Source organism: Drosophila takahashii, chromosome 3L (assembly GCF_030179915.1).
Source record: "Drosophila takahashii strain IR98-3 E-12201 chromosome 3L, DtakHiC1v2, whole genome shotgun sequence".
NCBI classification, from domain to species: domain Eukaryota; kingdom Metazoa; phylum Arthropoda; class Insecta; order Diptera; family Drosophilidae; genus Drosophila; species Drosophila takahashii.
The window spans coordinates 19,689,191-19,711,598 of record NC_091680.1 but is presented as its reverse complement, the minus strand read 5'-3'; the positions used below and the strand labels follow the sequence as shown (position 1 = coordinate 19,711,598).

The following is a 22,408-nucleotide window of genomic DNA, read 5'->3' as shown; positions in this document are numbered from 1 at the left end:
TGGGGTTGTTTGTCCTCTGACCCCGGGAAAGCTTCATGCATAGACCAGCGTCCGAGATATAGCCGTCAATTTCGAGGATGGCTTTTGAAACAAAATAACGCCAGTGCGGACAGCGGGGACATGGAACTGGACCCGAATCGCAGATAGCGATAGGGACCAGCAGAGAAGTCCGATGAGTTGAACGACTGCCACAATGGCATTCTGCGAATGACTCTGATGATGATGCAGCTGGTTGGACGATGGAGAACACAGGGTGTGGTGTCATTTGACGGGCTAAATACCACAAATTGCGCTGCGTGGCAGCAATTACAAAAAGTACTAATCATGGCGACATGTCTTTCAGCGAAATCAAGCCAAACCACAGCCAAGAGCAGACGACAGCAAAAAAGACTGAAACATTTTTTTTTAGTCGTTTAATGGGCACTCGAGAAGTCTCAATAAAGGGAGGAATAATTAAGGGGTTAATTGGGAAATTGAATATTGAATATTTAGTACCGAATTTTTTAGTTTTCTTTTATTTTTTAATTAAAATATATTTTTAACCAACCAAAAATCTGAAATATTATTTTTAAGAAACTGAAATATTGTTGACTTTTATCAAGAAGTTAAATATTTTAAAATTATTATATCTCTCTCCGAACTTGGGTACTTCCAAAGTCGAACCTTTTTTGCACCATATGCTTTGATTTCACTTCATTCATAGCTATTTTCCCACATTTTTTTCTCGTTCTCGTTAACGTCTGCTATTCGCATGCAATTATACACTTAGGAATTGACCACCAATGAGACGAGTATCGATTTGACCAATTTGGATGCGAATGCCTTGTACCGCATTACGGTTGTGACGCGCGGCAAATTTGGCACATCGCTGCCGGCATCCATGCTCTTGCTGAATACAACGGACCAACAACGGGCCAGCGAAGGTGAGTTGGCCAACTCGACTCCAAAATGAGTTGATTTAATTGTTGTGCGGTCCGTCTGTTTTGCTAAGTGTGTGCTTTTGCTATGTGCTTTGCAGCGCGGGGGGAGGGCGTGGCCTGGGGCGCCCCCTCACCGCCCCACTCGCTGACGGTGGTGGCCCACAGTGCCACCTGGATGCAGCTCACCTGGCAGCCGCCCGAGTACGCCCATCCGCATGAGAGGATTACGTACAGGTGAGCAAGGGGATCAAGACTGAAGAGCAGGAATTAAAAAAAATGAAGCTGGGATTTGAACAAATATTGAGCTCTATATTTAACAATCATTTTTAAAGATCTTAATTTTTAAGAAATAAAATAAGAGCGATTTGTTAATAATTTAGTTTTGTAATCGAATATTTGTTTTAATTTTTCCAAAAGTCTGATTTTTTTTAGTCCATCATTGATTTACTTCAGATTGTTTTAAATAATTTTTTTTTGAAGATGTTTTCTCCAGTCTAAATTGTAAAATATTTCTAAGATCTTAACTTTTTTACAATATTAAAATTTAAATTTTTTAAGATTTTTCGTTTTTTGTTTTTTTTTACTAAATTTTGTTACGAAACCTTTTTAGATTTATCCTAAAAATTAAATTCAAATTATAAATATTTAATCAATTATTTGATTATAAAAAACTTTTAATACCTTTATTAAAATTCTTAAATGGTATTATATCCGATCTTAAGTAGCTTTATAGATATTCTTTAAGGAAGCAATTTGTAGCGCTCTGTTTGGCTCGGTATCTTAACCATTACTTCTCCCCCGCAGAGTCTACCACAAGGCCATGAGGGCCGAGCAATTCATAAAGATTGAAACGAAGCTCGCCTGGCTGCGGATGAACAACCTGAAGCCGAGCTCCCAGCATGTGCTCTACGTGGAGGCTGTGGGCGAACGGGGCGACTCGCTGCCCTCCGAGACATTAGTGGCCTGGACGGATCCCGCCCTGCCCGCCTTCGTGGATGTGAGTGCTCCACCTCAGACTCGACTACATGTCTATTTTCGGGGTAACTGAGGTGTACTCTACTCTTGCAGCCCCCCACTGTGCATCCGGCGGACAACATCCCGGAGGGCGGTTCCATGACTATCCTCTGTCTGGCCCTGGGCAACCCGGCGCCCACCATCTCGCTCTACGTGGGAGGACATCTGGTGCGGCAGGACACCTCGCGGCACATGGTCACGGTCATTCACAATGTGTCGGCCGACATGGAGCACGTCTCGTGCTATGCGGACAACGGATACGGAGTGCCCATGCAGGCCACCAGGAGGGTTAACATATGCTGTAAGTAATGCAATTCGGGTTAATTCGCTTAGCTGCCTTATAGTGTCAAGAGCTCTTCTTCAAAATAAGCTGAAAACTTTAAGAAAATATTCAAAATTCTGGAGAATTAAAATAATTTAATTGTATTTAAAGACATTAATATTATTTCAAGAAAATTGAAACCTAAATTAACACTTCTTTAAATTTCTTTAAAAATAGATCAATGAAATATTCCTAAAATTTACACTTAAAATAATTAATAAGTTTAATTTCTTGATTTTCGCATGCTTTTGAGGAGGTTTTTAAAAATACAGCAAGGAGATTGGGTTATTATTAAGTACATATATGCAGCTAGGCTAAAATCGCACTTCGTATCATATTAGTTAATAAATTCTCATTTTTATCCCATCAGATCCTCCGAAAATCCAAGCAGCTGGCATTACCGTGGCCAGCATTGGCGATGAGATCGAACTGCGTTGTACTGTCGACTCCAAGCCGGCGCCCAAGACAATTTTCTGGAGGGAAAAGGATGGCAGGGTGCCAGTCATAAATGGCGGCAACTACTTTATATCCGTTAAGGCCAATGAATCCCGGCCCTCGATATATACGATGTCGTTAAGGATCAGCAAGCTGCAGGCCAACGATGTCGGTGATTATTTCTGCCATGCGGATAATCCCTTTGGGGCCACCACCGTGCCGGTATCGGTGCGTATACGCAATACGCCGGCGCTCAATCACAACGTTTCCCAGTGCTGTGCCGAGCAAAATGTGACGATGGCCTGTCGCAGTGCCTGCAGCTATTATGTGGACTTTGATGCCATCGCGGATCGACCCGAGTGCATTGTGGACTTTGACAAGCTGATGAGATGTGCCGCCGATGGCTCAGATCATCGGTCCTGCTGTGCGGATGAGCATGTGCCCAGAAAGTGTCTGAATTGGTGTCGCGGGGAATCGGTGCGATCCAAGGAGATCTGCAGCTTGCAGTACGCTCGCACCATCGTGGGTTGCTTTGAGAAGAATCGCGATCGATTGCCGGGACCACCGGAGAACATTGTGGTCAGTGTGGTATCGGGCAGCGAAGTGAATATAAGGTGAGTTTGATATTTAAAATAATTATTTATATCAGTGACCTGTAGAAAATAATTTTGATAAATTAGTAAATTTGCTAAGTGTCCAGAAAAATTAAAAAAAAAACTTTGCCATGCTTTAATTTATTTTCAAAGTTTGTTAAGAGTTTTATTTTTTTCCTATTTACATCTCAAATTATTAATAAACTTAGTCTAAAAATTTTTTTTTTTCTGTGTTTTCTCTTTTATTTAAAATACTTCTTAATTTTATCACAATTTGAACAGTTTTTTATTTTATTATTAGTAAAACCAAAATCACTTAGAGTAACAATTTCGTCATCTCTCAAACTTAATAAAATCTATTTTTGTCGAGTGTCCTACCTAAACAAAGTTTAACCGAGCAGAAGCCATTTGGCTTTAAGCCCCCAAACTATGTGGGACACGTTTCAACCCCTCGGCTAAGCTCTTAAACACTTTTGTCCGAAGCGGAAGTAGACTCATCCATTTAGCGCTCCAAACCCAATACATTCCTTATCCTTCTCTGCGCCACACATCCTCTCGTGTGGCTGTGTGTGTGTGTTTGCGAGGGTGAGTGTGTGGGGCTGGGCCACTAATAGACCGCAAATCCATTAAAGCTGAGATTTTTTATCTCACTTTAATACACTCGGTCAACGTCAAAGGTTGATGAGGGCTGCGGACCCCTGAAACTGATGCCGCATTAAATTTATTAAAATTCCAAACAAGTTGTGCGCCTGCAACAATATTACTACCGAGCACTCATAATGCGGCGCCGTCGTCGTCGTCGTAGTCTCTATCTCTTTCCCCATGAAAACTAAACTATTTCATTACAGATGGGATGCGCCGACAAAGAATCCAAATGCCGTTGACGGCTATAGAATATTTTACCACGAGGCCGCCGCTATGCCGCCAACATCGAGTTCGAGTTCGGGTTCCGGCTCCTCGGATCCCAGTTCAGCGATGGAGAACCACGGCATGGATACCCTGGCCGCCATGAATAATGCAACAAGTATGGGCGGCGGCAGCAACAACGCGATGGCAGCCCTCGAGATACGACGCATCGACGTAAAGGACACAACAATAAGCATTAATGGCCTCAAGAAGGATGTGCTCTACGAGTTGGTGGTGAAGGCTGGCAATAGCTACGGTAAGATTACTCGCAAGGCGAAGGAGTCCTGGCCGGATTTTAATTTGCCGGCTTGTCTTGCAGGTGCCAGCGTGCTCACAGATCCGATTAGGTTCACGCTCGGCGACCACAATGATGTGGTGGCCGCCGGAGGCTACTCGAGAGTCGTGGGCACCATCAGCGGCATTGTGGCAAGCATTTTGGCCATTCTGCTGGCGGCGGCGGCCATTGTGTTCTATCGCCGGCAGCGCTCCAGCTACGGAAAGTCCGCCAACGGCAATGTGGCGTTCGAGAATCCCACCTACACCAGGGGCCTCGAACAGGTGCAGGTGTGTACAACGATCGATTGCCTTTTTTTTATATCATCCTTTTCCCTTTTTCGGAGAGGGTATCTGGAGGGCCTAAGGGTATATAAGATGTGAAATATTAGTATCGACTAGTAAAGGGCTATCAAATGGCCATTAGTCAACAGCTTCAGGGGAAAAATAATAATTTTATAACGTACTTCTTAAATTAAAAAACTTTTTAAACAAAACAAAATTTTTAGTAAAATTGTAATATACTTTTTTTAGTTCAAAAAAAAAAATTGGGAATTTTTATGAAAATTGGGTTTACGAAATACTTAAATTTGTAGATATGATACCTAAAATGTTAAGATCTTTATTTTAACTAATTCAAACCCATTGTTTATTTTTTCATTAATTATAAAATAAATAGTTTGAAAAAGGTCTATAACAGTAAACCTATCTAAGTCCCTAAAGTGTACAAAGCTTTTAATTTCCTTCAACCAAATTTAGTAATGGGTATTATATGGCCGGCTCTCCGCCGACTATTGTCACCCCACCCGTATTGCTATTTTCGTGGCGGAAAAAGTTTATTTAGTGATATGATAGTTGTATGCTTTTGTAGGCGTGTATTTACTTGTTTTTTTTTGGTGTTATGTATGTTATAACTGTCAATGTCTTTTTCTACCCCCCCTCTAACCGACACATCGACACCCGGACATGTACATTTATGAACGGCCATAGCTACCCACTGTCACGTCAGCCATCACGACGCAAAATGGCAACCACCATGGGATGAGCAGCAGCAACAACAACGGCGGCAGTCACAGTCATGGTCGTAATGGCATTGCCGCCACAATGACGACATCCACAACGACAACGGCCCCGACGGCAGCGGCATCGGCCACCTCGGCAGGTGTCACACTCGCGGGGAACAAGCAGCAGCAGCAGCAGCACCACCAGCAGCAGCAACATCAACAGCAGCAACATCAGCAGCAGCAGCAGCAACACAAGAGTGCGGCAGATGCGGCGCATCACTTTCATAGCCCGCTCAGCAATACGCAGTGCAATGAAGTAAATCCCACAATTTATGAAGAGCTCAAACTTGGCCAAGAAGGTGCTGGATTTAAGAAACTTGTGCCATAAACGTAGCACAATAATAATAACAACCACAGAGACAGACAAAAACAACAGCAACACATGAACACATGACAACAAAAACATGAACGAAAACAAACCAAGTATAGCTAGCGAACTTATATATATATATATAAACTATATATATATAGAAATATATACGCTAAATGTAGACATAGGCCGTGTAAACAGCGCGAAGCGCAACCTCAAACAACACACACACTCACACAAACAAAAACAAAAACACAGACACTGACAAATACAAGCACACACTCACGCACACGTAGACAGTGTGTACTGTGACATCTTTACAGAATGCATTGCGAGAAAAAAAGTTGGGTAACATAAATTTTTGCTTGCAAAAATCTTTTGGGTAGCGTGTAATAAGTAATAAATTTTTAGTATGTAACTGTGATTCAACCAGAAAAAAAACAAAACAAAAACGATGTAAAATAATTAACTAATTGGTAATGAAAGTAAGCAAAACTGAAAACTGATTGAGAAAAAATACCAATGATTAGTAAAAATCTATATATGCTAAATTTGTTTTCATCTTGGCTTCAGTTGGGGCTAGAACGCTTGAAATGGTCTGAAAGTTGTGGTAAAATATTGCTTTTTATTTCTTAATTAGTCTTTGCTCTAGTTTCTGTTTGAAGTATAAATTTTGAGTCATAATGTAAAAAATTCAGAATGTTTCGAAAGAAAAGAAAATTATTTATCGTATATTATGAATTTGTTTTTTTGTTTTAAAACAAATCTTAAAAGATATTTTAATATTTCGGCTGTTATTATATTCAGAATTTTTTAATTTTTAATTTTCTTCAGCTAGTGCCTTTTCCTTTTTTTTCCCCTAGTGTATGTAAACAACGGTAGAGTACAATATTAAAAGATGCCTGTGTACGTCCGGGCCTTCCTGAGCCTCAACCTTCGTCGCTCCCCCTCCCTCACCTCATCCTCATGTTTACGCCTTCCTCGGTGCTTCTCATTTTGATGAGGGCGAAGATGGAAGCTCCGTTCGCCTCATGCCGTCAGATGTTTGCTCGTGTAATGTTGCATACGTTATGGCGACTAGCACACATACACGCTTGTACCTCTTCAAACACACGCACACACTGGCATTATTAGCAAAAGGACGCATCCGCATCCGATGGAGGAGAAAACAGCCAGCGATATGCGCACAAAGTTTAACTTTCATATGTAAATTCCCTTTTATTACGAGTACAATATCCGAAAGAGATAGAGAGGCGCCTGATGGAGGAGTTTTGCTGCCGCTCGACATGATACACTCATAATCCGTTATGATCTGATACTGATACGGATGATGCCATCATAGTGACAGCCTGTGCCACCAGAGATTATTATAATTTAGTTACTAGCTTCAGCGGCCCCTGCGACGACACTTGTGCGCCATTCTTTATGAAAAATAAGCAAAAGCGAAGGCGGAAAGTGAAATCTGGCAGATTTTTCGTATGATTGGAGCAAAGCGTGTAAACAGCGATAGAGTAAACTTCATAAATGTCAAACAACGGAAGGCTTAAAATGCCTGAGCATTATTACATATAAGCGGCATCCCATCCATTCAATTTTAACACATAGAAAAAAAATTCTAAGTATATTGCTCTCATTATAATCCTTACTACGTAAAGTCAAACTAAAGATAATCTAATTCTGATGCTGGTCAGAAACGACTGACTAAAATTGAAACAGACTATTTAAAATATTTTATTAATTTATAGACATTTCTTAACATTACTTATCTATTTATTAGCAGTCTGTTTTACAAGTTATTATTTTTTTTCCTAAAATTTAGAGACATTTAGAGGCATTTTAAATTAAAGTTGTGTAGTCCTATATTATTTAAAAAACCTTTTTAACCTAAAATAATATTAAAATAGTTTTTGAAATCGAGTATGAAAATATTGAAGTTTTTTTAACTTTATTTCAATGTTTATCTCATACTAATATTTCAGGAGACTTTGACGATATTTTCCCACTGCATGGGCATCCTTCTCCTTTCAAATTCCACTTTAATAAGTAAGCAGGAGCCGAGAGTTCAGTCGAGCTCATCAAAATGTTGCAGCAGCTCTTGAGCAACTTCCGTTTTTTGATCTGCTGATGGTTTGCTGAAAACGCTGGCAGAGTGCAATGGCTCTGAATAAACGCCGCCTGAATTATGCAACACGTTTGTGCCCCAAACACACACACACGTGCACCGAAACCCCTGAATCTTTTGTGCATTTTTGTTTACTCAACAGCAGAAGGTTCTTGGTTGGAAGGCTGCAGCTGTAGATGCTGATAAAACTGTTGACAGTCGCCAGATAAAACCGAAAATTTACAAGTAAATGATATTGTCTGGTAACCAGCTGCCCACTTTGTGGCTGATTGCACTTTGCCTCGGTCGTGGAGTGTCCTTGTCTAAGGGGAACACCTGTTTACCTTCGTCCTGCGATGGCTATAATGAGTTTTTCGCTGCAACTTTCTTGTTATGCATAAATAATAGAAATCTATTGATGAATATAGTTGCCGGAGGGAAAGTTGCAAAGTGTCGTCAAAGGAAAATTAAGATATTCAAATGAGGGTGTACATAATAGAGGAAGTAAGAAAACATTGTAGTCAAAGTTTCATAAAAAGCTTACAAAATTATAAATATTTATATGGAAAATGTAATATTTTACCACTAAACAACATTTAAAATTTATTGATATTGATATTGATTTTAATTAACCCCACATTATAAATCATATACCAAGAATAAACAAGAAAAAATCATTATAAAAGTTATCCAAAAAAACCTCTTAAAATATATTTCATCATATATATTTTTACCAGAGCTTCAAAACAAAACGGAGTCCATTTAATTTTCATATACGCTCGTATATCGCATACATTGTCTATTCCCAGTTACTTCACATGCTCTCAAATATTGGTTGTCAGGCAATAACTTCAAACAGATATGACATAATAGATTTAGATAGAAAAGCTATTTTAAAATTTAGATCCATCCGAGAATCACAAATGAAATGAAAGCAATACCGATGGATGGGGACATAAAAGCCAATTTCACAGTATGCCAAGTGATTTATTGAGACAGAGAGCTCACCTCCTCTTTGGTCCCCGGCCCTTCGCTGTGCTATGTAGAGCGGCAGCTTTTATTTATCGCTAAACTAATAAATCTTGGCATAAAAATGGAAAATATTGTATACGCCATGTTGTGCCGAGTCCTGAATCGACGGCTAGGAAAAAATAGAGGCCATAGTCAAGGCAAAAACTCATAAGTGGCAGCGGTTAAAGCCGTGGCCACAAAAAACTTATCCACATATAAATTTCATATTAAATAATGGTTTAATGATTTTATTTGTTTATTTGTTTCCGGCCTCCAAACAATTAACTCTAACGAACTGCAAACTACACAAAATAAAAACGCCTTCCGAAAACGCAAACGAAAATAATAATGATCGTAAAAAATTCACAGACACGCTGCGTGTCAAAGTACAATGGGTGAGTGCCGGCAATATTAATTTTTTAACGTTCTTGTCCTACAAAATTTTATTGGGGATTGCTTCCCTTTTCGACTTTATTCCTTGCTCGTTTGCTTTATGATTATTACTTGATGTTTGCCTGGGTGGAATTATATTTTATGAATTTTTACAGCTTCCGAGGCGATCACAAATCAGTTTTCTTACACTTATATTTTTTGCATATTCCCGGTGCCTTCTTTTTGGGGTCGTGCGTTGCGAAGGCCTTCGAGTTTTAATTGCCAAAGCGTGGACAGGCAGGTTGTCGCCTTCGTCCTGCCACAGGACCTGTGTGGAAATCAGCCACAGGAGCAGCACAAAATTTGGGTTTAATGGCATTGCGTGAGTTTAGCGCATTGGGGAAGAAATGCAGAACAGAAAAGAGCAGATCGCACACGTAAGTACTGCTCTAAAATAATACTTATATTTATATTTATGTCTGCCTGTTTGTTCGGCACTTTTTTACACAACACAAACACTATGGTACTTGTAATAACAATTAACAATTAACTTTTTATGGGGTCATGCATGTTGTTGGACATATAATAAATGTTTGTTAATGCCACCTATCGATTCTGTTATTTTTTATCCCACTCCCCGCGTGCTAATTATATAATTCACCGACGCATATGGCTGCCGTTAATATTATTGTTGTAAATATGAGGCATTAATGTAAATAAATGGGGCAGTTGGGTGGGTGGGCGTTGACTTAAATCAGTCGTAAGGCATAAGCTCACATCCGTATTAACGTATAAATCGATGGTTCTGCGAGTGCGGTAAGTATGCTTCAACATACAATACATTCTTGTTGATTTTATTGCCAGTGCTCCAGTAATTCCCGCTCATGTGTGTGGACTGCGGGCTCAAGGGATGCTTCACTTGGCCGGCGTTATGTTAATTGAGCCTGATTGACCCTTGTGCTCATCTGATGGAATCGTTAATCCGAAATGTTCTGTAATAAAAGCGACAGAATTTCCCGGAATTTACCCATATATTTTTTGGGATAAAAATCATAGATATCATATAAATAGTGAAATGAAAATATTTTTAATTTATAAATAAGAATAAAATAATAAAATTTATAACTAAAATACATTTTTGGGAGATGCCATTTAGTAAATAGATTTCTTTTTATTTAATTTCTCAAATATTAAAAATATGTTATTTACAAAAGTAGACACACTGCATTATGGTTTAGCACATCCTTTTGTTGTTATTTGCTTAAGCATTTCATAATTAAACCAAATTGCAGAAAATTTCGAGAAAATTCCGTTAGCAATTAGGGGCTGCCAAAGAAATTCCTTAATTTAATGAAGACATTCTGGCACACCATCAGAAGGAAAACAGATGGCCAGACCAGGAGACCATTTAAGCTCAACCACCTAATGAACGACATCTGGCTGGTGACCACAAATGGCCTGGCCCAAGATGCATTAACCAAAGATGTGCCGAGGCATTTCCAAGTGAACGCCACGCGGCGTATGCGTAATGTTACACTCAACAGTCGGCAGAGAACATCTGCCTTTTACCCTTTTGGCAGTGCGATGTGTCAAAAGACAGAACGAGAACCGCAGGTGCGGTGTTCCCTGCTCTCTGGTTTTTGTGTGTATGTTTTTGTGGAGGGGGAGGCGGAGGCCCAAGAGGAGGGAGGGCGGCTCAAGCGTTTTTGCATACTGTAACTGTACGAGTAACAACATGCACACGGGGGCAAACATTTTTGTAAACACAGTTTACAGTGCGGTTAACAAATATTCATGGCGCACACGGCGTATGAGTGTTGCCCTCGTGGCACTTGATAAAACGCGAACACTTTGGTCCACGGGGAGGCGGCTCGTGGTGGAAAACAGCAAAAAGCCAACAGAGAGTAGGACGGTCGCTGGTTGGGGGAGGTGACCGGGTGATGAGACAAACAAAATATAAAGGAAAGCCCGAAACACTTCATTATACTTTCTAATTTTGCCTTTATCGCTGCTGGTTTCTGCTGGCATCTTTCTGTCACATTAATGTACATTGCTGGGCGATGGAGCTAGAAAATGCTTTACCGGACCCGTTCGTTAATTATAGCAGAAGGATGGAAAAATTATTTAAAATATCGTAAAGGTACTTTAATGAAATATCAGATTTATATTTAAATAAATAAAAAACGCTTTTAAATTAGTTGGTAGATGGTTTGCAAAATTTATTAATTTTAATAAAATTATTTATAGAAGGTTAATTTTATTATAGACATATCTTAAATTTTGAAGCTATTTCTTGCTTTAGTTTTCTTCAAAAGAAAGGGGGCCATGGGCCCTGCAGGCGTTAATGCACAAGGTACACAAGGTGCACAAATATTTAAAAATAATTTAATATTTAGGTAAACAATAAAAAATATAAAGTGTGGGTGTAGAAATTAAATTAATAAATTTGAACATTTTGTGGCTGGTACATAAATAAAACAAATATTTAGTTATTTATTATTGTTAATAAGAAGACTCACTCAAATTAATGAAATAAAAATACCAATCTACTTACCTTGACCGAAAATCCTTGACCAGTATCTCTGAAGCCAGGCTACATTCAGAGTCAACCGAAATTAATTGCACAAGCGTAAATGTTGTGAAATTACGGCGAATTGTTAAACTTGCTTAAGCCGGGTAATGAGATATCATTCCGATGTCATGAGCAGGACTCTTTCTGGCCGGATTAAATACGAAAAGGACAGGGTTGAAATGCTTAAGCACGAGTGGAGCTTAACGCATTTTTACAACATACACTCACACACACACAGCGAACGGCAGGACATTCAGGCAGACAGTGAAAAATATGACACCCTATTTCCGTTTCCCGTACGCTGACAATAATGGCAGACAATATGGCGCAGCTTACGCTCAAAAGTGATTGCCACACCAGCCGACAGCTAACCAAAGTTTCGTTGAATGTAAAAACAAAAAAGCCGCTCTCGCACACACAGACAACGGCACACATACACATACAGGGGCAGAAAAGCTGGCAAAAGATTATATGTCTGGGATTTTTGGGGTAATTTAAGCGGCTTTTTGCCAGGAACCAAAAAGAAAATCCCGAAAAAATTATGTGTATGTATATGTAGAGGAGCGGCCTAACCCTGTGCAAGTTTTAAATTAATTTTCATTAAATGTGGCGCACACGAAATTGTTTTAAAGTGATTATGGCCGTGGAAAATTATGCTCCTAATAGAGGAGCAAGAGGGTAGGAAACTGGGGATTGGCAAGAGGATGGAGGCGCCTAAAAGCAGGCCACGGCTGTTGACAATGATGGCGCATTTAACGGTATTAGACAGGATGTCGCTGTGTGCGTGAGTGTGCGGCGGGAAAACTCGGGAAAACGAGAGAGGGTGAGCGAATATAGAGTGCCTCTGGTTTTCCCAATCAATATGCATTGCATTATTGTCATCCCTTTTTTAATAAATATCTTTTTAATTATGCATAAATTATAATTAACTACCGCCAGATCGCCAGCAGTCGAATCGCAGTCACTGCATAATAAATGCCCGGCGCACATAATTAGTGTTAATTATTGAATTAATGCACTCGCCATTGTAATTTCATATCCACGAGATGCACTCGGCCATCCCTTTATCTCTGTTTTGTCGGCCTGTTTCAGTTTACTTTTTAAATTGCCCGTTATTAAATATAACACACACTTTTTACACGAGAATATGTTTTAATTATGCCTTTAAGTGATTTACATTGATATTTTGCGCCCAAGTGGGACACGTGAGTGTGCGTAAAAAATATCAAAGACTAATGAGCACCACTTCAGGCTGAATGGGAATGCGCTAAATGAATTGATTATTCACGTAAGTGCTTCAGTTGCGATAATTATTGTGTGGAAGAGCATGTGAACATATAGGTGAACATTTAATTGTGGGCCCAAATAAATAAAGAGACAACTTTCTCTTTAGCTTCAACTTTGAATTTGGGCTAAGCATATCGTTTACCATCTGACATAAGGATGTTTGTTATATATAGTGTATGTTATCATTAAAATATCAAGAATATTTTATAGAGGTGGTGCCTTCAATTTCATTTGAATGAAAAATAAACCCAGCTTTGATTTACGTTTCTATTCTGGAGTTATAAGGTGAGCAAATATAATTATAATTTTGTTTGCTTCGTATGTTCTTATTCTATGACCTCTGTGTTTCATTAATGCAGGATTTGGAGAATTTCAAACAAATAATTTTCGGCAACTAAAAGATAATAGTGAATACTAAAACAAAGTCCTTGTTGACTTAAATAGGAAACCTATTTCTTGGAAAATATATTCTTAGGTAAAAGGGGAATAGAATTAAGGACCATTTGTTTATTTACTATTTAGAAGTTACTTGTATTAACATAAAATTTCCAATGAATGATCCTTCAAAGTGATTTCCAATCTGATGAAATATCGATTTAAAAATCAACAATGCCCATACGGAGCTGTACAATTTCCACGATTATCCAGCCAGAATGCCAATTCCAATTTTATTCCTTTCGAAATTACCTGCAGAAGAAATATAATAACCCCAACCATTAGAAGACAAACAAGTTCCCGAGCACCGCAATTGCCGGCGAGTGTCTGTCTCTGTCTGGGCTTGTTTGTGTTGGCTGCTGTCGCCCTCACACGACCAGGCAACCTTTCAACTTTATTTATTAAAAGTGCTTATTACTTTAACACTTGAGCGCGATTTAACACGATTTGCTCAAGTATTTTCGTACGACAACGAGGACACATTCCGGCGTTCTCGTTCGCCAAAGAGCAAGCGAGTGTCAAGGTATGTCTCTGTCTGGGCCAACTGTCTGTCTGTGTGACTGTCTGTCCTGCTCGAGTGTCCTGTGCCGGGTCCTCGTCCTCCCTGCTGGATCCTTGAGTATTTAGCTTACCTACCGAACCCCAAAAGCAGTTTCATCTTTTTCATGTGCAGCGAGCAGCTCTGCCAAGGAAGCAGCTTCATAATTTTTACTCTTTTTCCACTCGCACACTGAGAAAAACTAAAAGATTGCTCAGAAACAATATGAAGATGATACCAAATAATAATTTTATAATAGAAATATAATTTATAATAATTAAAAATGGCAGTACAAAGTGCAGAATTGGAAATTAAATTTGATAATAAAATAACTAACTCACAAGTTACAATAACGCTGTAAATAGTTGACATTTAATTCAGATAAAATAATTTTTAATTTATAGGGCATTATCTGTAAACGCATTTAAAGCAACCAAATAAATAGATACTTAGTTGGTAAATTATTTTTGTAAGTAGCTGTTATTATAGATTAATTAAAAATGTATATAACTAAAAGAGAAATATGTAAAATTGTGTGCTTTTAATGTTTAAAAATTTTTGTAGCTAAGAGTGATGTTTAAAAATTAAGGTTATATTAAACCGAAGATTGTGTGACCAATTGGTATAATATTTTTCTCTGCGTACCGACAGTCGTCCTTGGCTGCTGGCTCGGTGTGTGTGAGGTGGGTCCTTGCTTGCTCTTCAACGCCTGACTGTTGGCTGTAGATCGACTTGACTGCCTTTAGCTTCAGCTTCAGTCCCTGTCCCTGCCCCTTTAACGCTGCCACGCCCCCTTCTTGGGCTGCTATCATTGCCAGCATTTTGCTGGGGTTTGCCAGGGGTTTTTCTGGGGTTCTGGGGCCTGCCCCTAATATTGCCCTTGACTGTTGTCAACATGTTCAGCGTATTTGTTGTTCAAGTTCTTCGTTGCCGTTGTCGTTGCTTCTGTCGTTGTTGCTGTTGGTGTTGACTTTAAGTGTGTTGATTTCATACAATTAACTTTTTGTCTGTTTGTTTTGTGCGACTTCTGCTGGCGTTCGCTCTAATTTCCTGCTCCGCTTTCTGGGGGAATGTCGGCAAAGTCACTGACATCGTTTGACAGCCACGTGAGCTTTAACAAGCTGGGGCAAAAACGGCAGATCCGAATCCGACCGCAACGTGGCGTATACGCAACGTGGATTGTTTTTTTTTGTGGTGCTGCAGCCACAGCAAGCTGGAAAATTTAATATTTATTTTTATGTTTTTGATTTAATTTTCCTCTTTTTCAACTTTACGGGAATGTGTGAGTGTGTTGGCTTGGCCACAGTCATGAGGTTTGCGCTGTTGCTGCTTTGGGGATTTATGAAAAATTTAGTTTTTCTTGTTATTTTTACGGCGCGGAGGTGATTTTTATTTTTATTCTCATCGCGGGACGCGCGTTAAGTTCTCTTTTTATTTTTATACCCGTTACTCGTAGAGTAAAAGGGTATACTAGATTCGTGCAAAAGTATGTAACAGCTAGAAGGAAGCGTTTCCGACCCCATAAAGTATATATATTCTTGATCAGGGTCACTAGCCGAGTCGATCTAGCCATGTCCGTCTGTCCGTCTGTCCGTCTGTCCGTCTGTCTGTCTGTCCGTCTGTCCGTCTGTCCGTCTGTCCGTCTGTATGAACGCTGAGATCTCAGAAACTACAAAAGCTAGAAGGTTGAGATTTCCCACACATATTCTTTGGCTTCCTACGCAGCGCAAGTTTATTTTAGCCGAGCGCCACGCCCCCTCTAACGCCCACAATCGCCCACTAACGATTTTAAAATGGGTCCTGCGCCCACATCTTAAAAGATTTCCGAGAAGTATAAATGCAATTTTGTTGTGTATATTTATACCTATCGAAATGTAGAAGACATTTTTCAAATCGGACCATTCATTAAAAAGTTATACGCAATCAAAAATTATATATCTATCTCCCTCGCACTCCCTTTAGCTGAGTTACGATTATTAGTCGGGACACCAACCCGACACAGCGTTCGCACTCCCTTTAGCTGAGTGACGGGTATTAGATAGTCGGGACAACAACCCGACTATAGCGTTCTCTCTTGTTTTATTATTTCTCTTTCCCGTTTTACGATTGTGAGTGCGCGAGTGACTGTGCGAAATGTCATTTGTTTTAATTTGCCAGACGTACGTGAAGCGGATTATTTTAATTTATTTTTCACCCATACACGTACTCACCTTTCATCCATCCTTCGAACGCATGAAAGTGCTGACGTTTGAAAATCTCGGCCCCAAGGTTATATTAAAATTAGCATTTTGACCAGGCCCACAAATCTTTGCTAATTTATGACACTTCCTTTATATATTTTGGGCCATAAAAAGCAGATATATAAACTTGCTGCTCGGTGATTAATGCGTCATAATTAGAATCTCTAGCTGGCTACATGCATAATTCCACGTGGCAACCCTATAAATCATGCCCCGGTGAGTGTGTGCCCGTAATCTAGCCACCAAATTCGGTGTCTGTCTGTCAGAGACACTTAACTTTCGTGTTGGCAGGTTCATCGCCGAAGTGTCAGCGCACAGATATCTACCCACACTCACACCCAAAACCAAAACCCCATGCCCAACCCTCTTAGCCAAAATAAATGCGTTATGCGTGCGCTTAAGTGCTCATTAATTTGGAATGTCAAACTATGTTGACTAACGCAAACGTTCCACGTTTAATCGCTTTGAAGAGGACCTCGTTGCGGTCTTGATGAGTCCTGGCATGCTCTATTCCGCATCCCTGTCAAATTGATTTAGAAGAGCCTCATAAAAGCAGCCCGGTCAACATTTAGGCCCACGGACACACAACCACACCCGAAAATAGAGGCAGACATCAGGTGGAGGATTTCACGTAGCAAGGCATTTTCAATTGAGATATTTGCAAATGTTGCTGCTGCTTTTAGGGGCAGAGAAAGAAAAGTGTTGGCATTTTAAAAATATTTGTCATTTTTTTAATGGAAAAAAATAGTTGCAAACCTATGTTTTATGTATCTTAATCATAATTATTGTATAATTTAACAGTGGGTGTTTTAAAACCCTGCAATTACTTATAGTACCTACCGCTAAGGCTAGGATAAATTTATTTAATAATTATTTTTAAAGCATGGTAAATTATTTAATAATTTAATTCTCAGAGCCACAAGTTAAATTCACTTTGAATATTTTTTCCAAGTGTTTCGGATTCCGGCAACTCCGACCATTGTTTCCCCGTGATCTTCTGACTGGAGTCGGAAAAAATCCGGCCGGCCTAAAGAGATGCGGGCTGACTGGCCAAACTGCAACTGGAGGCTGCCGACGTGCCTTCCTTGCGGTCAGTTGTTGCACGTTGCAGGGTCAGAAGTCATTCAGCCTCTATTAGGCTGCTAATTGAAATACCAGTACGAGGATTGGGGCATCCAGGCCAGGGGTTAACTGCTGCCGGAGTACTCGAGTTTCGATTGGCAAAGCAAAGCGAAAGATACGGAAAGTATAAACTAATTAAGAGTTGCAAGCTCGGCAAAGGTGATTGAAAGTTAATTAATTAAATAGTGCTGTGATTTGAGACTGCCATGTTTGATTTTTTTTTAAATTTGCTTGACAGAGTTGATTGGTCGTGAACGGATTTTTAAATGTATACGTATAGTGAGAAATATTAAATGGTTAAATTAAAGTAACATTTATTTCCAGGTAAATTTTGCATATAACTTAAAAAGTGAGTTCAGCAAGTTAAAAGACAAAAAAAGTTAAACTCCTTTCCATACCCCATTTGAATTACATCTTGCCATCAGCATAATTATCTCACGTTTATGAGCCAAACCTTTGGCTTCGCTGTTTTATTTTTACGCTTCTGTTTACGTGCTATGCAGTTGGGATTCCATCATTAGGAATTAAGCAAAAGTCAGTGGCGGAAGCCAAGTACTTGTCAAGTGATGATGATGCCGGAGTTCTTTGCAAGGCCAAAAGTTTTTAGAGTATGCGGGTTATTTCGCAACTCCCCGACCCCGGTGACTCCATTCAACTTCGCCTCTCTTTTTTTTTATATTCATTCTTCCTGCCGGTGCTGTTGCTACTACTGCTGCTACTGCCGCTGCATCCTTAAATATTTTCCCTTTAATTAAAATTTCAACAAGCCAGACTCCCGGGCGAAAGAGACAGGGATTGTGGGGCCGAAAGAGAGAGGGCACAGCGCAGACATGCCCGCATAAATTAACTTTTGCGTAGGTGACTGTGCACGGTTTGTATGGAGTATGGAGTACGGAGACCCCGGTCTTTGGAATACGAAATACGGAGCGTGGTAAGCTGGGCGTAAGTGCCTTATCTTAATGCCCCGCCATATCTGGGGCCTAATGCATATAATAGGCCAGGCCTGCTATTTAAAGTCTAACAACCCTTTTTATATGCAAATTGTTGCGCCACACGTACACGCCCCAACGCCTACATTCCACCCACCCTCTCCTCTTCCAACTCCCCTTTTTTTTGAGTCCCTCCCGGTTGACTTTCCCATCCATCCATCCACCCGGCAACTTGACATTTTTTTAGATACTCCACGGCGAGCACTCCTGCACCCCCATTTTAATTTCCCTCATTTAAACATTTTGTGAAAAGTCATATATACACTCGCACGGTTGGGTGTATGAGTTCTTCTTTTGGTGGGCGGTATGCGTGAATTACGTTTCAACTTTTTACACGACTTCGGGTCTCCTGGATAGCTTGTGTGGGTGTGTGAAAAACGTTAAAATAATTTGCAATTTAAATAGTTTTAATTAACTTTCACTAATTTGCTGTCGCTCAACTTGCACAAGTTGGCAAACTAATTTTAAAGTGATTTATTATTTAAACAGCTTGATGATTGGCAGTGCCCCCTGAAAAAAAGAGCCAAACTGCCAACGGCCTAATTAGCTAAAGGTGAAGGGTTACCCCTTTCTCATCCATGTGGTCGGCTCTTTGACAATGTAAAATGGATGCCAGTCACCTTTTGCCCTCGATCCAAAAAAATAGTTTTGTGTTTTGTCAACACTTTATTGGCCACAATTAATTGAAAAAGAATGGGGAACATATAAAAATAAAATGGTTTGGACTTAGGTCAATATAATGCATTCTTCGTAGGTCCAAAAAATAGTCGACATACAGCCACCTGATCCGTAGACAAATGTGTGGTTATAGTTTCTGACCAGTTTAAGTCCCAACAGAAGCATCAGCAGGATCATCAGCAGCAAGACGACGGAGGCCACCTCCTGGCAACTATAACTTTTGCAGAACCTATTAAATGTAATTTGGATTTAAAAGTAAGATTTTGTAGAATGGAAAAACAAAAATTATAACATAATTATAGCTTGCAGTATTTTATTTCTTTCACACTTATATTCCCATTTACTCACCGATATCCTTTTGTTATGGTTGGCGAACTCGGTTTTCTGACAATATCAACGCGTTGACGACTTCTGGCCCGCTGTACCGCCTGACGGGCCTCATCGCCCACTTTCCGACGGTACTTAGTAAAGATCTCCGATACACTTTCGCGGGTTCGTTCCACAATCACCTGAACAGGCGTGGGTTTCTCGGAGCTCAAGATGGCGCTAGATAAGGGAGCCATATCTTTTCATTAGACAATGTAGATAATTGTACAAGTAAAAAATATATTTATTTATTGACATATTTTTGACAACTAATTCAATACATTTTCAAAAACCAAACTAGGATTCTCATAGAAAAATTAATTTGTTAAAGTAATTTGATTGTTGGTTACCCATTTTTTAAAAATATATTTTACCTACTTAAGTGATTGGATGTCAAATATAAAATAGAAAATAACCAATTATTGTGGCAAATATACGAACATATAAACATTTTTTAAGATTAAATACAAGCTTTTTATGAAACCTGCAAAGAGTGCATGCATAAGTAAATGATGATTATCTTTTCAGGCCGCAGCCTGGGCAACTTAAGCCATTGCAGGTCTGAGCCGAATTAATAACATTATGCAAATTTTAAAACATCCCATAAATCAACGCATTGAATTCGCCATGAAATAAATGTGCGCCCAAAAGGCAAATAATGGCAGAGTCATTAGATAAATTTATTTCGAATTTCACACAAACAGCGGCAAATTGAAAAAAAGACAACGAGGCCAACAACACGGGCAAAAAAAGGAGATAAGGGGGAAATCGATAACAACAAGCAAATTGAAACCGAAAATTTACAGTAATCAGCATAATATAGAAAACCGCCATTAAAATCATTATGTACCGAGTTTAATGCCTATTTATGGCTGATTTCAATTTAAGTAGCAATCCCGCCGCCCCCCGATTCCTCTCCCCCCTCTTCCACCCGGCAAACAAATAGGAATACACACAGAAATACCGAAAACCTGCTGGCGTTAATTTCCAATAAAAAGCCGCTCTGCAAAAAGTAATTAACAACAAATTACGAAACCGTAGCAAACAACAACGGGCTGAACAACCGCCGAAACCAACACACTTAAAGCTAATTAAATTTTACGCTGATTCCCCCCGCCAAAAACCCCCTCCCCACATACCCCGCGATCCATAACTGATTGTTGGCAATAACGACGACCGCAGAGAATCGAGAGCCACAACATCTGGCGCGAGTAGAGCCAAAAATAATATATATAAGGTATAAAATAAAAATGATCAAAAAGTTTTGGCATTCATTTAAAAGAAAGCTCGCCGGTCGGTCAATGAAATCAAATAAATTAAGCGCTGACCAGCAGCCAAACACAATTTGAAGCCACCTAATTGATTTGCCAATAAAGTTAAAAAAGGAAGGACTCGCCGCATGAAAGGCGAGGCTCCGTACTCCATAGCCTGTAATTTGTAACCGGCCAACTGCAAGAGCCAAAGTAATTGACGCCACACACACACACATCAGGCGAACCCATACATATGTACATTAATTACCACAAAGTAAAGGAAACCGAAAGGTGGAAGGACTCTCTGGTCCAATGCCAACGGGGCTATGACGACTCCGACGGCTGGCCGAAAACCATTTGGGCCCGGCCAAGCGAAACTAATGTCCAGCCGCCAGTAGAAATGTCATTCGTGTGCAATTGTCGCCGTCGCTGTAATTTTCTTTTGCAATTCTTCCCTATTAAAGGCAACGCATCTCACTGAAATGGGGAAAAACTCTCAAGTTAAATGTACAATCAAAATCTTAATTTTATAATTACTTTTGATGACTTTTCTCAAAAACTTGCAGCTCAAATCAATTTAATCTATTTAAAAGGAAACAAATAATAAGAAAATATAAAATCATGAAATAGACCAAATAAAAATATCTTTAAACTTTTAAAAATATATTAATTTAAAAAAGATTTTTTATTGTAAAAATATTTTATATCGATATTTATATTCAATTTATTTCTTGTCAATCACTAATCGCCTATCTTTTGCTTCTAAGCTTTGGAAAAAAGAATGAAAAGGGACTTTCATAAAATTTTTTCGAAAAGATCATTGAATTGTACGCTTAATAGGACATCAAAGGGGCTGCAAAAAAGGATGTACCGCGATGAGGCAACCGCCAATGGTGCAATGCCGCGAAGTTGACCATCCAGCCATGTGAACGCGGTGGCGCCCCGCAGCGCGAATTGCAATCATATTAAAAGCAGAGCCCCAGTGCAAAACATTTGATGCCAGTGCAAAACAGCGCGAACATGTGGCCTGTAGAATGCGGCATGCGGCAAGCGGCATGCGGCGCGAACGGACGGAATGGCTATGGCTGCGATCCTCCGACCTAAACTAATCATGGCTACCCATCAACTGCGCGGTGGCCAAAGCGAGAAAAAAAACGGCCCCAGAAACCGTAACACTTTGGCCCGCCATTTGCATTTCCCCAGGAAAATGGCGGAGCATTGTGGGCAGTCTGGCTCAAAGAAAATGCTGCCAAATGCTAATTTCCTGGCTGAAAACTTTTTGGTCATTTGCTTTATTAACGGCAAAAGATGTAGAAGGAGGCAAGCCGTGCCTTAACCCATTTAAGGTAAGAAAGTTAAATTAAATTGGAAACATACGATTTTAGATTTAAATAAGCATTTTACTTAAAATTTATTTACATTAAAAAATAAATTGTTATTAAGCATTATAAGTGCATTTGAAAGTGCTCATCCCGTGCATTAAAATATCCCTAATTAATAAGAAACATCTTCAATCATATGATGTTTAATTTAGATAACATCATAAGGTAATAAGTGAGGTTTTCTTTTAAATATTTACCCATAATTCTAAAATACTTAAGTTAAAT

The 22,408-nt window shown here is 39.5% G+C and overlaps 2 protein-coding genes across 2 annotated transcripts in view; one reads left to right on the top strand and one right to left on the bottom strand.

Moving 5' to 3' along the window:
• LOC108055781 (Ig-like and fibronectin type-III domain-containing protein 2) overlaps window positions 1–6,377 on the top strand; it is a 74,632-nt gene extending 68,255 nt beyond the window's left edge. Inside the window, exons 11-18 of the mRNA XM_070214535.1 lie at window positions 770–923; window positions 1,019–1,154; window positions 1,725–1,917; window positions 1,989–2,235; window positions 2,627–3,305; window positions 4,133–4,446; window positions 4,510–4,754; window positions 5,454–6,377. Of these exons, the coding sequence (XP_070070636.1) occupies window positions 770–923; window positions 1,019–1,154; window positions 1,725–1,917; window positions 1,989–2,235; window positions 2,627–3,305; window positions 4,133–4,446; window positions 4,510–4,754; window positions 5,454–5,855 (2,370 nt within the window). The 3' untranslated portion in view covers window positions 5,856–6,377. The remainder of the gene's footprint in view (window positions 1–769; window positions 924–1,018; window positions 1,155–1,724; window positions 1,918–1,988; window positions 2,236–2,626; window positions 3,306–4,132; window positions 4,447–4,509; window positions 4,755–5,453) is intronic.
• A 12,774-nt stretch (window positions 6,378–19,151) lies between these two features.
• LOC108055776 (uncharacterized) lies at window positions 19,152–19,821 on the bottom strand. The gene is made up of 2 exons (XM_017139270.3): window positions 19,531–19,821; window positions 19,152–19,411 (listed from the first exon to the last, which is right to left on the bottom strand). The coding sequence occupies exons 1-2, from the start codon at window positions 19,743–19,745 to the stop codon at window positions 19,231–19,233; spliced, it is 396 nt and encodes a 131-aa protein (XP_016994759.2). The 5' UTR covers window positions 19,746–19,821; the 3' UTR covers window positions 19,152–19,230.
• Between the last annotated feature and the right edge of the window lie 2,587 nt (window positions 19,822–22,408).